General features: G+C 39.6%; 1 protein-coding gene across 3 annotated transcripts; it reads right to left on the reverse strand.

Moving 5' to 3' along the window:
• Positions 1 to 303: 303 nt before the first annotated feature.
• Positions 304 to 9,604, reverse strand: LOC134296056 (helofensin-1-like). Of its 3 annotated transcripts, none has more exons than XM_062969956.1 (6): positions 9,442 to 9,604; positions 6,878 to 6,966; positions 5,186 to 5,206; positions 3,590 to 3,716; positions 2,009 to 2,119; positions 304 to 947 (listed from the first exon to the last, which is right to left on the reverse strand). In XM_062969956.1, exons 2-6 carry the CDS (start codon positions 6,933 to 6,935, stop codon positions 761 to 763), a joined length of 504 nt encoding a protein of 167 aa, XP_062826026.1. In that variant the 5' UTR covers positions 6,936 to 6,966; positions 9,442 to 9,604; the 3' UTR covers positions 304 to 760. The 3 variants fall into 3 exon arrangements, with proteins under 3 accessions (XP_062826026.1, XP_062826011.1, XP_062826019.1); XM_062969941.1 differs by having other exon boundaries at positions 5,186 to 5,245; positions 9,442 to 9,600; XM_062969949.1 differs by lacking the exon at positions 9,442 to 9,604 and adding an exon at positions 8,309 to 9,026 and having other exon boundaries at positions 5,186 to 5,245.
• Positions 9,605 to 14,284: the final 4,680 nt, after the last annotated feature.

The raw sequence follows: 14,284 nt of genomic DNA on the forward strand, positions 1-14,284 counted from the left end.
TTAAATTGATGTCCTTCCAACTCTGTACATAAAAATCTTACAAATCTCTTGGGAAGACAAGCGGACAAACATCAGCATTCTGGAAGAAGCAAAGACCACTAGAACTGAAGGAATAATTCTCCACTATCAACTTTCCTGAATGGTCTATCCAATACCATTCAGCCACAAGTGATAAGTTATGATAAAATGTTGTATTTTTATATGTTCTCTCAACCCACAGAAAAAGGCAAGTAAGAAGTTATTTCAGATTAGTACCAGTATTATATATTTCCCAATGACTTTCCTTTGATAACAAATGTCAGGTAATTTTCTTCTATTAGAATATATGATTTATTGGCATAATATACAGAAACTGAGCAAGAAATCAGAGCAGGTATTGCATTCCTTGAAAATAACTGATGATCAGAGGAATAAGATCAACAGAAAATCTCTATTGAACTTATTCTGCAACCCTGACAAGAAAGGATGCTTGAGAATTCCCATAAAATGAAAGATCAATGCAGAAATAATAGAGCAATAGTCAAAAAGGCAAATTTAGCAATAGCTGTGGTTGGAATTCAAGCAGAGTAGACTCATCAAATCATTTGTTGAATGATGAATGAACACATTGGTAAATCCAACTGATTCAATGGCAGTATTCTAATCATGACTGATTCTCAGAATTTGTCTTCTCCATTTGTGAATCAAAGCTACTGAAGATCCTGGGCAATCAACCACAGTAGAAATCTTTGATACCACCGTTGCTGCTCTCCCTTCTTTGTTATGGATACTGAGAGACCTCAAGATCTGGGCAGTCACGGTTAGTTGTTGCAACTGCACCTCCTCTATTAGGACCTGTCTTGTTTCCGCCTCCATTGTTTGTGCCTCGTGCAGGACCTGCTTTCTTATCTGGTGCAGGAGTTTGTGGTTTTTTTGTGACCGGCGCAGCAGTTGTTGTTTTCTCAATACTGAAATAAGATAATATGGACACTGTAATAAATGAACTGAACCAATAATCAGGAACTTATGGACTAAACTAAATTGCCAATCCCAGACCTATTGAGTTAATGGAAATTTGTTGTCCCATTCATTGTACCTAAGTAAACCAATTTGATTTAGCCCAAAGAAAGGAAATCTTGGCCCTATCTGTTGTGCATCCCAACAGGAATAAATCAATTGAACAGATTGGATCTACTTGCTTTTCAATAACAATTCAATTTAATTACTAATCCTCAACAAGAGTCAGGCATTACATTACATTTTTGAAACAACATTAAATTATTATGTTGGGATTAGAACTAGTAAAGGGTGGCTAGCAAATGCTTCAATTATTATTGTCCCTGACCAATGAGATGTTTATACTTCTTGTCCCTTGGCTTCCAGGTCCCAGTTTTCTTTTTTTTTCCCCAATGATCTTTATTAATACATTTCTTACAGTTTATATAAAAGAAAGAAGAGAGTTAGGAAGAAAAAAGAAAAAAAGAAGAAAAGAAAAAAGAGAGAGAGGGAGTGACAAATAGGGGAAAGGAGGGAGAGTGAGAAGAAAAGGAAAGAAGAGTTATACAAAAGAGCATCAGCAAGATAGCAAGTATTTAAAATGTTTTTTAAAAAGTAAAAAAAGAGAGAGAGAGGAAGAGAGAGAGAGAGAGAGAGAGAGAGAGAGAGAGGGTTGTCTTCCAGTCCATTCCACTGGCGATTTATATTTTCTTCTTCGTTCTTTTATCTTGGTTTCATCTTGCCCCTCACCTTGGTATATTCCCTATTATATTTGTCTTTCCTTAATTCTTAGTGATCAGTACCATCACGTCATTAATCTAATTCAACTAATCTATACTAATCTGTTTTCTGCTTGATGGAAGGGAAAAATAAGTTTTCAGAGAAATAAATCACATAGACCAATGAGACTGTCCTGTAAAGCATGTTTACATTCTGCACTATGACTTTCCATTGACAACATACTATCTTCAGAGTTTGGGCTTAAGATGTACACTTATGTGCATATTTTAACCCCATCAGTCCTTGGACTCACCTTTTGCAGCATGAACTTTTCCCAAAACACTTTCCAAGGGAAATAGCATCTTTGCCACATTCCGCTACAGCACATTGGCCTCCCTTTTTTTTACAAAGTTCTACAGGATCTCTGCAGGCAAAGAAAATCTGGGAAGTGAAATATAGAACTATAGACCAGAGAGGATAACTGTGAATTAGTGGTTGGTATAGACAGAATATGCTTTCTGGACATCAAATCCTAGGTTTCAAAAGATCGTATCAAGGAAGTCTAACGGTGGTTTACATGGACGCAATACCCTGGGGCCGATCCAAATTATTGAGCTCTAAATCAGCCCCCTGATGGTTCTTACTGCCAGCCCACAGGCCACTGCAGAAGCGAGACAGTCCAAATCACGCAGTGTCACTGAGCCAGGTTCAGCACCACAGGACAGTTGCTCACTGTCCTGCTATTGCAACCCCAGCCTTTATTCCTCTCAGTCCAATGCCTTAGCTGACATCATGTCCTGCTTTGTCTTTCAAGAACAGCCTTAAGACACTGTGGTAAGTAAATGAAAACTGCTTTACTTCAGCAAACATAAAGTACAGTACACTCAATGAAATAATGCAAAAGAAAGCCAGGAAGTCTTACTTCAGACAGAGAAACAGGCATAAATCCAGATGTAGACTTGGAGCAGGCACACAGAGAGTGAAGGCATTAGAGTCAGTTTGTTACCAGCAAGAGCTGGCTGCACTTGCTTTTGCTTTATAGCCCTGAGTCCCCTCCCACCTGCTAGGGCAGTTCCTAATTACTCAGCTGCATTTCTGGCAGCTAATCTAGCTGAACGACGTCCCTGCTCTGTTTCCTTACGCCTCTCCTGGAATGAGGATACTAGCAAAGTCTCCTCCTCAGACTCCAACTCACCCTCAGATTCATGAATACTTTCCTGCTCCCCTTCCTCTTCTGAAGAGGAATCCCTGACACATCACACCTGTTGCCAAGGAAATACAATAAGCTATTTTAAGGCTGAGGGTGTCAGCGGAAGGTATATAACATCTTATGTACCTAGGCCACCCAAACCTGATAACACAGTAAGGCCATGTATTTGATCCTGTTACATTTCGGAACCAGCACAAACCTTTACATATGCCTGTGTTGGGTCTTGCTCAGGATTCTCAGAGATACTCTGACACATCCTGTGACTTTGTTAATATAGTTCAAAATCACATTAACCAATATCAACTATATGCACCATGTAACCACCACAAGGGCAATCCCATACACACCTTTCTGGGGTTAAGCGTCTATGTAGATGTGTCCTTGGTCTTGATCTATCTCGTTGTTGTTCTTCCAGTCATTTAGTATGAATGTTGGAAACTGGGTAGCTTTTTCAATGGAATAAGTGTGTACACACATACACACACACTTATATGGAATATTTATGGAATATAAATTATATGGAATACTTATGGAATAAGTGTGTGTGTGTGTGTGTAATTTTGCAAAAGTATAGGAATTTGCTTTGCCTTTTCATTGGTTTTTAGGCTTATTATGAGCCCCATTTCAGTTTTAAAGGTAGATCATACATGCTAAATGAATGAATAAATAAAAATTTAGATTTACTTATCACAGCACTCTGGATTGAGATGGCACAAACCATGGAAAATCATGTTTCGAACACACTCCGTTTCTATGCATTGTTCAACCCACTCCTTACACGCTTCTTCTGATATATGTTTCATTGTTAAACCTACAAAAGAATAAGAATTTTTTTTTTTTAATTCAGACAACAGAATGCCAGTCCCACCTGAGTCCCTGTCAATCGCTCATCAACTTTTAGGTAGCAACTTTTGGTGAAAAGAACACCTTCCTAAGATCTGATAAATACGTTTATCTACTAAGACAAACTTATTTCCCTTGAGAGAATTTAGAATTTAGATACAGTAAAATCTCAGTAATCTGAGCCCCAGTGAACCGAGGCTCTGGATTATCCAAGGGGCCACCGCCCCCTCCCCCTCTCCTGCCCCTCCCCTCCCCCTCCCAAAGGAGCCTTCACCCCTTGGAAGGAGCCCACGAGCGCCAATGCCTAGCAACTCGTCCCAGGGAAGTAGACCACAAGCTCTGCTGCAGCAGCAGCAATCGCGGGCCACTTCCTCTGGCCTCTCCCTCTCCTCTCACAAGAAGGAGCACCTTCGCGCAAGAGGAGGAAGAGGCAGGGCACTTCCCTCTCCCTCTCCTCTCATGAGAAGGAGCTCCTTCTCATGAGAAGAGAGGTAGAGGCAGAAGGAAGCCGCCCGCAATCGCTGCAGCAGCCATCGTGACCTGCTTCCCTGGGCCCAAACACCGAGCGGAGGGAGTTTTGGGCATTTAGAGTAGTGCAAGGTGTGTCACTGCTTAACACCTTGTGCTTCCCTGGGTCCAAGAGCTGAGCAGAGGGAGTTTTCTCCCTCCACGCTGTGCTTGGGCGTTTAGAGAAGCGCGAGGCATGTCGCTGCTTAGCGGCACGCCTCACACTTCCCTGGGTCCAAGCAGCAGGCAAAGGAAGAAAACTTCTCCCTTCGGTCAGGGCCTGGGCCTTTAGAGAAGCGCAAGGCATGTCGCTAACAGCGGAATGCCTCGTGCTTCCCTGGGTCCAAGCATCGAGTGGAGGGAGAAGTTTCCTCCCTCCGCTAGGCGCCTGGGCCTACAATCTGGGTTATCTGATTAATCCGGGTAACCCAAGTTTGGGTCCGCCTGTTTATATCGGATAACCAGAATTCTACTGTACCATCAGCACTGTAAAATTCTTGCAATGTTACACTCCTTTAACTGCCATGGCTCCATCCTATGGGATTCTGGGATTTGCTGTATTTCAAAAATTTGCATATTTTTAAAAGACTTAACCATCTCAAAGGCAACAGAGACACAGTATTATCTCTAGTTAGTACTTAGATGGAAAGACTGAGAATTACTACCAAGTGGTATAGGTTACATTTCAGAGGAAAGGGCTGACAAAGCTACTTCTATCTAGTTCTTGCCTAAGGATTCCCTATGAAATTGATGAGGTCACTCTATACTGACAGGCAACTTGAAGGCACATGCATTTTATGAGTGTGGCTTGGGCCTCTCCCACATTGCCCCTATATCCCAGGATCTGATCCCAGATTATCTGGCAGTGGAGACTCATATGATCCATTTTAAAGGAGCCTTCACTTGCTTGTGGGAAATAAAATTAATTACCTCCTTTTCTTCCTTTGCTCTCTGTGGAAGATACCGAAAGTGCAGATTTCACTACTATTGCTGCAATTTAAGAAAGAGTTAAATCACTAGAATTAAACTGGACTTTAAGTAACATTGAAGCAAATTGATCAAAGGTGAAATCTGACTCCAAGGGGAAACAACAACAACAACAACAATAACAACAACAACAACAACAAGGGGGGAAAGAATCACTCAAACAATTGGTCAGCCTCACATCGATCCCGGGCAAAATTCCAGAAAAGATCATTAAGGAAGTGGTCTGCAAAATCTTAGAAACAAATGCGGTCATCGATAATAGTCGACATGGATTTATCAAAAACAAGTCATGTCAGACTAATCTGATCTCTTTTTTCCATAGAGTTACAAGCTGGATAGATGTGGGGAATTTATTTATTTATTTATTTATTTACAGTATTTATATTCCGCCCTTCTCACCCCGAAGGGGACTCAGGGTGGATTACAATGAACACATATATGGCAAACATTCAATGCCAACAGACAAACAACATTCAGTTTAGACAGACACAGAGGCATTTTAACATCTTTCCAGCTTCACGATTCCGGCCACAGGGGGAGCTGTTGCTTCACCGTCCACTGGTGGCTGTTCTTCCTCATTCTTTTCCTCGTGTTTTGCTGGCAGTTTTATGGTGTTGTAAATTAGTTAAATTAGCCTCCCGCATAAAGCGTACCTAAATTTTCCCTACTTGACAGATGTAACTGTCTTTCGGGGCTGCATAGGTCAACAGCAAGCCGGGGCTATTTTAATGGTCGGAGGCTTAACCCGATCCGGGCTTCAAACTCATGACCTCTCGGTCAGTAGTGATTTATTGCAGCTGGTTACTAGCCAGCTGCGCCACAGCCCGGCCCCATGGGAATGCCGTGGATATAGCATATCTGGATTCGATAAGACCATCGACAAGGTTCCCCCATGACCTTCTGGCAAATAAACTGGTCAAATGTGGGCTAGGCAAAATGACAGTTAGGTGGATCTGTAATTGGCTAAATGATTCTCCCCAATGTTTCCTCTTCATCCTGGAAGGAAGTGACAAGTGGAGTGCCATAAGCAAGGTTCCGTCCTGGGCATGGTTCTTTTTAACATCTTTATTAATGACTTAGATTAAGGGTTAGAAGGCAGGATCATCGAGTTTTTAGACATTAAATTGGGAGGAATAGCCAATACTCCAGAAGACAGGATCAGAAGTCAAAACTATCTTAACAGATTGGAGAGATGAGCCAAAACTAACAAAATAAAGTTCATCAGGGACAAATGAAAGATACTTCATTCAGGCAGGAAAACTGAAATGCAAAGATACAGAATGGGGGATGTCTGGCTTGACAGCAGTACGTGTGAAAAGGACCTTGGAGTCCTCATGGGGAGGAAGGTGAACCTGAGCCAACAAAGTGATGCGGAGGCTAAAAAAGCCAATGGGATTTTGGCCTGCATAAATAGGAGTATAATGTCTAGATCCAGGGAAGTCATGCTCCCCCTCTATTCTGCCTTGGTCAGTCCACACTTTGAAAACTGTGTCCAGTTCTTGGCATCGCAATTGAAGAGAGATGCTGACTCTAAACTGGAATGTGTCCGGGGAGGACGAGGTTGTAACACATAACACTGAATTTTGTTTAATGAGACACATGACTTTTTTTCCCTTTCATATAGATAATTCTTACCTGCATCAGCAAAGAGGCCTGAAGAGAGGAGTAATGAAAGAATAGAAAATAACTTCATGATTAGGAAGGATGCTGGTATCACAATAACACTAAATGAGAGAAATGATAGAATTAATTCAAAAAACCGAAGGTCCACATTCATTGGATTTGTCTTGTTTACTAGTTCCTTTAAAAGAAGAACTGGTCTTGGACCTAAATTGCTAACACAAGTCCCTTCCTTTCTTTAGTGTTAGGCTCCCATTTTGTGTGCTTCAGAATAAATATGGATTTCAGTAGAATTGCAAAACACAAAAAGGGGGAGGTGAACATGGAAAACTCTAGTGTAAGGGTTCTGTTGTCATTTTTTACTTATGGTAAAGTTATCATTGGATTTTTTTTGGCAACATTTCTTCAGGGGAGGGGGATGTTAAAAAAAACTGTGGTTATCCCAAGAACATTCAGTGGGTTTCCATGAGTGAGCAGGAATTTGAATCATGGTCTCCAGAGTCCTGGTTCAATATTCAGATGATTACACCATGCTGGCAAGAATAAAGATTTGGGCAATTGATATTTCTTCTAAGAGTAAATTGACCAATAAGGGTTCTTTACTGAACTGAACTGGAACAATTGAGCAATTGTTTTGTGAAATAAAAATAGATAACTACATGCTTATACTTTGTGTATTAACACATTTTGTGCATAAAGTTGCTACATTGGAATTCAGGCTAAAAGAAATATTGTTATATTCCTTCTTCAATTCAGAAGTGTCCCACATACTACTCACAGATCCTTTGAGACATTGCTTAAGACATATACAGGATTATATTACAAGATGCCCATTGCAGAAAGAAACAAAATTATATTGCAATATAATGTCAAGCTCCAGAGTTTGGCTAGTTTCTATTGAGTTAATGTGAGAATGTCAGAGAATCAACATGGTGTTGTGTGGACTAGAATTGTGGACAATGAGAGTTTAAATCCCAGTTCAGTCACGGAAAATCACTGGGTAACCCTATCAAGTCAAATTCTCAATTATGGCAAATTTTCTTCACACAAATCTTGCCAAAAAAGTACAATAATAGGTTCACAATTTGAAGCAGTAAAGAAATGTGATGGTGCATTATAATTTAAGGGTACAATCCTATATCTACTTATCGGAGAGGATGCTTTATCAAACTCCTTAGTTCTGGAACTTCTGAATTGAAGCAAATGAAGTTTGCAAATGATTTCAGCTTTTTCATTAGATAATCTGACCTCACCCCAGAAACATACATATTTATAAAAACATCACTGTGAAATACAACGTTGAAATGAGTACAGATATAATCAAATGAAGATTCTTTTTGTACTGCATGCATTGAATGCATCAGCACTCCACTTTTTCTGGGATGGAGGCACAGGAGCACCATGAACATGAAAACCTGTAACTAAAAAAATTGCTATTGTTTTTACCTGAAGAAGAACTTTTCTAGGAATGTCTTCTACCACAACTCCTCTGTCAACTTCTATTAGAGGCTGCCCATGGAATCACATTGGAGGATCTAGAGCAGTGGTTGTTAACCTGTGGGCTGCAGCCCTACTGGATGGCATTTGTTCTGTATCAGAAACTAGAGATGATGTGGTCTATCCAATGCTATTTTCTGAATCAGCACCCCAAATAACCAAACCAAATCTAAAGTTGACCAAAAACTTATTTGTAACCCTTTTGGAGAGTGGTCCCTGATCAAAGTGGACCCTAATCAAAGTGATCCCTCTTCAAGTAGTCCTTGATCAAAGTTGGCCCTGGTCAAAGCGGGCCCTGGTCAAGTAGGCCCTGATCAAGTGAACCCTGGTCAAAAAAGGTTGGGAACCAATGATTTAGAGACTTCTAAATTTGTGTTCTCTATAGAAATCTGTAGGTTCTCCGGCATTTTTGGAGGAAGTTGTCAATTGAGTCTCACTGGAGGATTTAGAGATTCCTAGAGAGAACATTTATAAACAAATTTGTAAACCATCAAATCCACAAAAGTCAAACTCACAAATATGGAGGGAATGACTGTATACAGATGCCATCCTATTGATTTTCTACATAGTGGAGAAAGACAGGCACAATATATCTCTCTATGTTTTGCAAGAAGTTTAATCAACTGCACACAAAAATGCATGCCTTAAACAAATTGGGAAATAATCTTGAAATAAATTTATTTAAGACTATGTTCTGTTTTAATTTTTTACAGTACACTTTGCAGAATCATAAAATGTAACAATGAATTGGAAAACTATGGAAAACTGTGCATGTTAAATAACAGCTACAACAATCTAAAATGTAATAACATGGAAAATTCCTTGCATACCAATTGATGCAGAAACAAATGTAAGTGTATCTGAATATATGCAACCCATAAAGAATTTGCCATAGAAAAGTTTTGAAATTATTTCAGTTTTGGCACACATTTTCTTAACATTTCATTGGTTAAAAGTGTCGGGCACAATCAGGTGAAAATTTGAAAGCAATAGCACAGATAGTTAAAAACTAAAAAAAAGCATTCCACCTACTTGCCAAGAGACAGAATCCAATCTGATCTATTCTCTACATAGCTACATACCTCTTTATATTGAATATCACAACTTTCCATAGATCCCTTGAGATGCGCTCTCGATTTTACAACTTTCAGAAAATGACCATGTATTATACAAATGGGTACAAATCAGAACTGTTACTGTTCATTCATCTGAGCAAACTGGCATATGGTGTTCTCTTTCTCTTTACTGCATTCATAGCATGCTCAATAGAAACCCTAAACTTCCTGCTAACTACACCAATATTATAAAATCCAAGGCAAGGAAGGAGGAAACTTTTATTTGAATGTCAGGGATTATATCGGATCATTGACACTATAATAGGTTTGATTGTTATCACATAAATACATATGGAAAGATCAAATTTAGGCCTAATGAATTTCTTTATGTTGTTACCACCTTGTACTTTGAAGAAAGCAGAGTGTGTCAGCAAACTGCAAGAGAACAGACTCCAGCTGAACATTATGAAAAACCTCTTCCCTGTGAGAACCGTGGGGCACATAGAGTGGACTGCTTTAGGCAGTGGTGAATTCTCCTTTGTGGTCTTTAAACTGAGATTCAATTGACATCTTTCACACACTACACACACTAGATCACTCTATGATCAGATCAAATAGGCCACTGAAGAATAGAATCATAGAGCTGGAAGGGATGCAAGGCTGACCCCTTGCTATGCAGGAACAAACCAATAGCTCCTGACAGATGGCCATCCAGGCTCTCTTTAAAAACTCAAGAGAAGGAGATTCCAACGCCATTCCACTATTGAACAGCCAGGAAGTTCCCACTAATGTTTAGGTTGATTTTTCTTTCTACATTTGAATCCATTGCCCCATGCCCTAGTCTTTAGAGCAGTAAAAACAAGCTTGCCTTCTTCACAATATGCCATCCTCTCAAATTTTTAAACATGGCTATAATATTCTTTGTCAACTTTATTTTTTCAAAGCTAAAGATATCCAGCTCCTTAAGCTCATAGATATTCCAGACCTTTCATGTTGAAGTTTTACTGCTCGGTTTAATGTTTTATCTGACTTGTGCTGTCGTGTCTGGGCATGGCCCCATGTAAGCCGCCCCGAGTCCCTCCGGGGAGATGGGGCGGGATATAAGAATAAAATTATTATATTATTATTATATTATATTATTATTATATTATTAAAATTATATTATTATTATTATTATTCATCATTTTGGTTATCCTTCTTATTTTTATCCTTATTTATCTACAAAATACTTTCATGGCTGGAATCACTGATCTTCAGAGAGATCAGTGAATGCCAGCCATAGATGCCAGGAGAAAATGCTACTTGGACACGGCCATACAACCCGGAAACTACACAGCATCCCAGTATCTACAAAATACTTTAGTTAACTATGCCACTGATTTTTTTAAAAAAATTCAATAGTACAGGCAGTAGGCTTGGGCCTGGATCAGTTTGACTGAAAGTTATTTGTAATATTCAGTGGTCTGTTTTGTGTAATATGCTGAAAATGGAGGGGGAAGGGTGGAATTGAAAAACTGGGCAAAACGGATCAAGGGAGTAGGATTTATCAGCTACTGGAGATGATGGAGTTAAGTCTGCATTATACCTGAGGAAGGGGTCTGCTGCAGGCTCCTGGAGAAGATCCTGCAGCATCTTGTTTCCCTCCCTGGCAGCGGAAAAGTTCCCAAGGCTCCTCCAGAGAAGGCCCAGTTGGGAACTCACTTTCTTAGCAGCACTTGCATGAGTCGGTCATTGAAAAACCTCTGAATTCCTCTCTGAGCATGATGGGAGTTGAAGTTTTTCTCTCTTTCTCTCTTTCTCAGCCAATAAAAGGCCTGGTTGTGTCCATGCTCTGACTGGCTGAGAATGAACACAACCGGCAACTACAATTCCCAGAACCTTCTCTTGCGGTTTGTCTTATTTTTAAAAATGTTATTGAATTTTTTAAAAAATAATTCTAAAAAATCAGTAGATTGGTGAATTTTTCTGAAACTTTGTCTAAAACTGGAGTAGGTTTCATGCCGATAGCCCTTAAAATGACTAAGGATTAAGCCTTTAAAGTTTCCCATTGTAGCTATGGGCCAAATCTTTACTGAATGAAAATGACAACATTCCTCCCAATACAAGTAACTTCCCAGTAAACAGAATGAGGGGTTAGCCAAAAATTGACCCCGAAACAACATGCCTTTTGGTCAAATTGCACAAGCCTAATAGACAGTTCTCATTCAGTAAAACAAAAAAGCCTGTTATCTATGGGAGAATGGAGAATTAGCTCAGAATGGTGCCCTTAAACAGGTTTCACTGGCAGGTTTGGAGAGAGAAAACAAAAGATCAGTGTCCCCTTGGCACCATTTGAATTAAATGTTGGGTTCTGGAATTCTTTCTTTGTGTTCTGGAATCTAAGAGTTGAAAAAAAGTTGTCCTTGGCTGTAGATTTTTGAGTCACCATGTCCAAGTTATATTTATTTGGTCTTAGTGGAAAGCAGTGGAAAGCCTTGGAATAAATCTTGCCAAGATAACCCTTAAAAACTCAGAGTTGAGATAAAAATATGTTTTAGTATATTGGGAAAAATTATCAATTTCTCTAAGTGAACACAAACACAGAGAGACAGAGTGAGCAAGATATTTTAAATTTCAGGTTTGGTCACCTATTTTTTAAAAAATCAAGTTTGGGTGAAGTCTTCAAAAGCCAATTGAAACACAATTGAGCTCATTTTACACTAGCAAAATTCAATTGATCTGTTTTGCATCTCAGCCTCTCTTTGGGGTCCTAGGTGGTGTCACACTCAAGGCAGCAGAGCACCAAGAACCATACATGGAGGCCAATAAACTATCTAATATCTTTATTAAGGAAATATATAAAAATGATAAAAGCAAGTAAAGAATATAGTCCAGAAGCAGACCTTTCAAATAAGGTCAAATATAGTCCAGAAATAGTTTGTCCAATAAATGATATTAGAGTCCAAAGATAAAATCCAAATAACCGAAACACACACTATTGCCAAACAATAGTGTGGGGAATTGTCCAGGGTCTTCCAAGGTCCAAGGTAAAATCCACAACAAGGCTGGAACAAAAATTTGATTCTAGGAACAAGGTCCGTGACTAAGAACAAGGCAAGGCAATTCTTGAAATACTTGAATAAGCAAGGCAAGGAAACTGGATTTGCGGACTTTGCGAAGTCCACACAAGGCTGGAACACGATTTCACTCCTGAAGCTGCTCTGTTGTCTCCGCACGGAATCAACCGTGCCAGGCACCTTTAACTGGGTCTCGTTCTCCCGCCAAACAGGTGTCCAGCGTTCTCTTTCCCTAGAGAACAAGAAACGAAACCCAACTGTCCAGATGTGAGACTCCCTGGATTTTCCCAGGGGAAACATGGCTAATCAGTGTCTTGTTTGGCTGCAATTCTTAAGCTCCTGCGAACCCGCTCTTTCACTCCCCTGTCTGCAGCAAAGGACTGTCTCCTAGTGAAGGGAGGTGAAGCTGCTCAAGGTCTGTGTTAATTGGTTTTTGGGCAAGAACATCAACATCAGGCATCTGGAAGGATTCCAGCTGTTGTTGATCCGGAGAAAACCCCATGTTTTCATCCTCATCTGCCACAGGGACACTAGGAGCGGGACTACAAGACCCATGAGGCATCACAGGTGGAGGAGTGGAACACTGTTATTCACAGATGTCAAACCTGCAAATGTGTAAGGAGAACTCTATATCGGAAGCCTTAATGTTCTAATTCACTTTCTATAGGGTTGTTTACACTCCATCTTAAATGCACACCAGCCATTGCTCCTTACTAGATTAATTTATATTGCCATGTGAACATATTGATAAGATGGGAAAGTTTAGGATCTGAATGGTGTCTCTGAATCAATGTAATTGAGCTACATGTTGACTTTTCCTTTCGACAAGTGCTTCCAAGGGTCTATTTGGGATGAAAGAGAAGGACTTTAGCTTAAAACCATTTCCTCTTTTTATCAAACTTCATATCTCTGGCACCACTGCTTTGTTTGGTGAAATCAGTCAATTGAAAAACCCCAAGAATGGGAGGAAGAGGGTGGGATAGAGGAGAAGGCAACTTTTACCAGAACCTGACTTCCTCCCACTTGAGAAAACAGCCACTATTATATAGCACATAGTTAAATCAGGCAGGGTTATAGATGTGGGGATGTAGATGAGAATAAGATCACATATTCCATATATATATATATATAGATAGATAGATAGATAGATAGATAGATAGATAGATAGATATACACTCCAATTTTCTTTCAGTCTCCAAATGTCTACAATTATAATATCTCAAAATATATGTCAAATATTTAGCAATACCATTTGGCTTTCTTAAAAAAAGAAACAAGCAAACCGACCAAAGCATGTCAACACAGCAAATAGAAGAGTTATATGTATGGATGATTTTCGGCATCTCATTCTCTGCAAGGCTAAAAATGGAGGGTCAAAGAAAAAAATCATGGATGGTGGGTGGAATAGGACAGAATTCAGCTTTGGGGAATAAGATCTCATTATCATTATTATTTGATACACAAGATTAGTACACAGCAAACAAGATCACTATGCTGGCTGTTGTGTTTGTAGTCAGTCTTTTTATTATTATTATTATTATTATTATTATTATTATTATTATTATTATTATGCTCCTCCATTGATACATCTCTAAACAAGACCTGAAGAATTTGAAGTATCACTCCCTAAAAAGGTTTTGAATTCAAAACAACTACTGGCCTTGTGTCAGCCAGCCCCCTGTAATTTTGGTGAGCTGGGTTTATACCAGGAAATAGAAATTTTGTGGATGATATCTTGACATAGAACAGCGGGTGCTCACTCCGCTCCCGGGATTTGAACCTGGGACCTTTCGGTCTGCAAGTTCAGCAGCTCA

This window comes from Anolis carolinensis, chromosome 1, assembly GCF_035594765.1.
Source record: "Anolis carolinensis isolate JA03-04 chromosome 1, rAnoCar3.1.pri, whole genome shotgun sequence".
Lineage (NCBI taxonomy): Eukaryota > Metazoa > Chordata > Lepidosauria > Squamata > Dactyloidae > Anolis > Anolis carolinensis.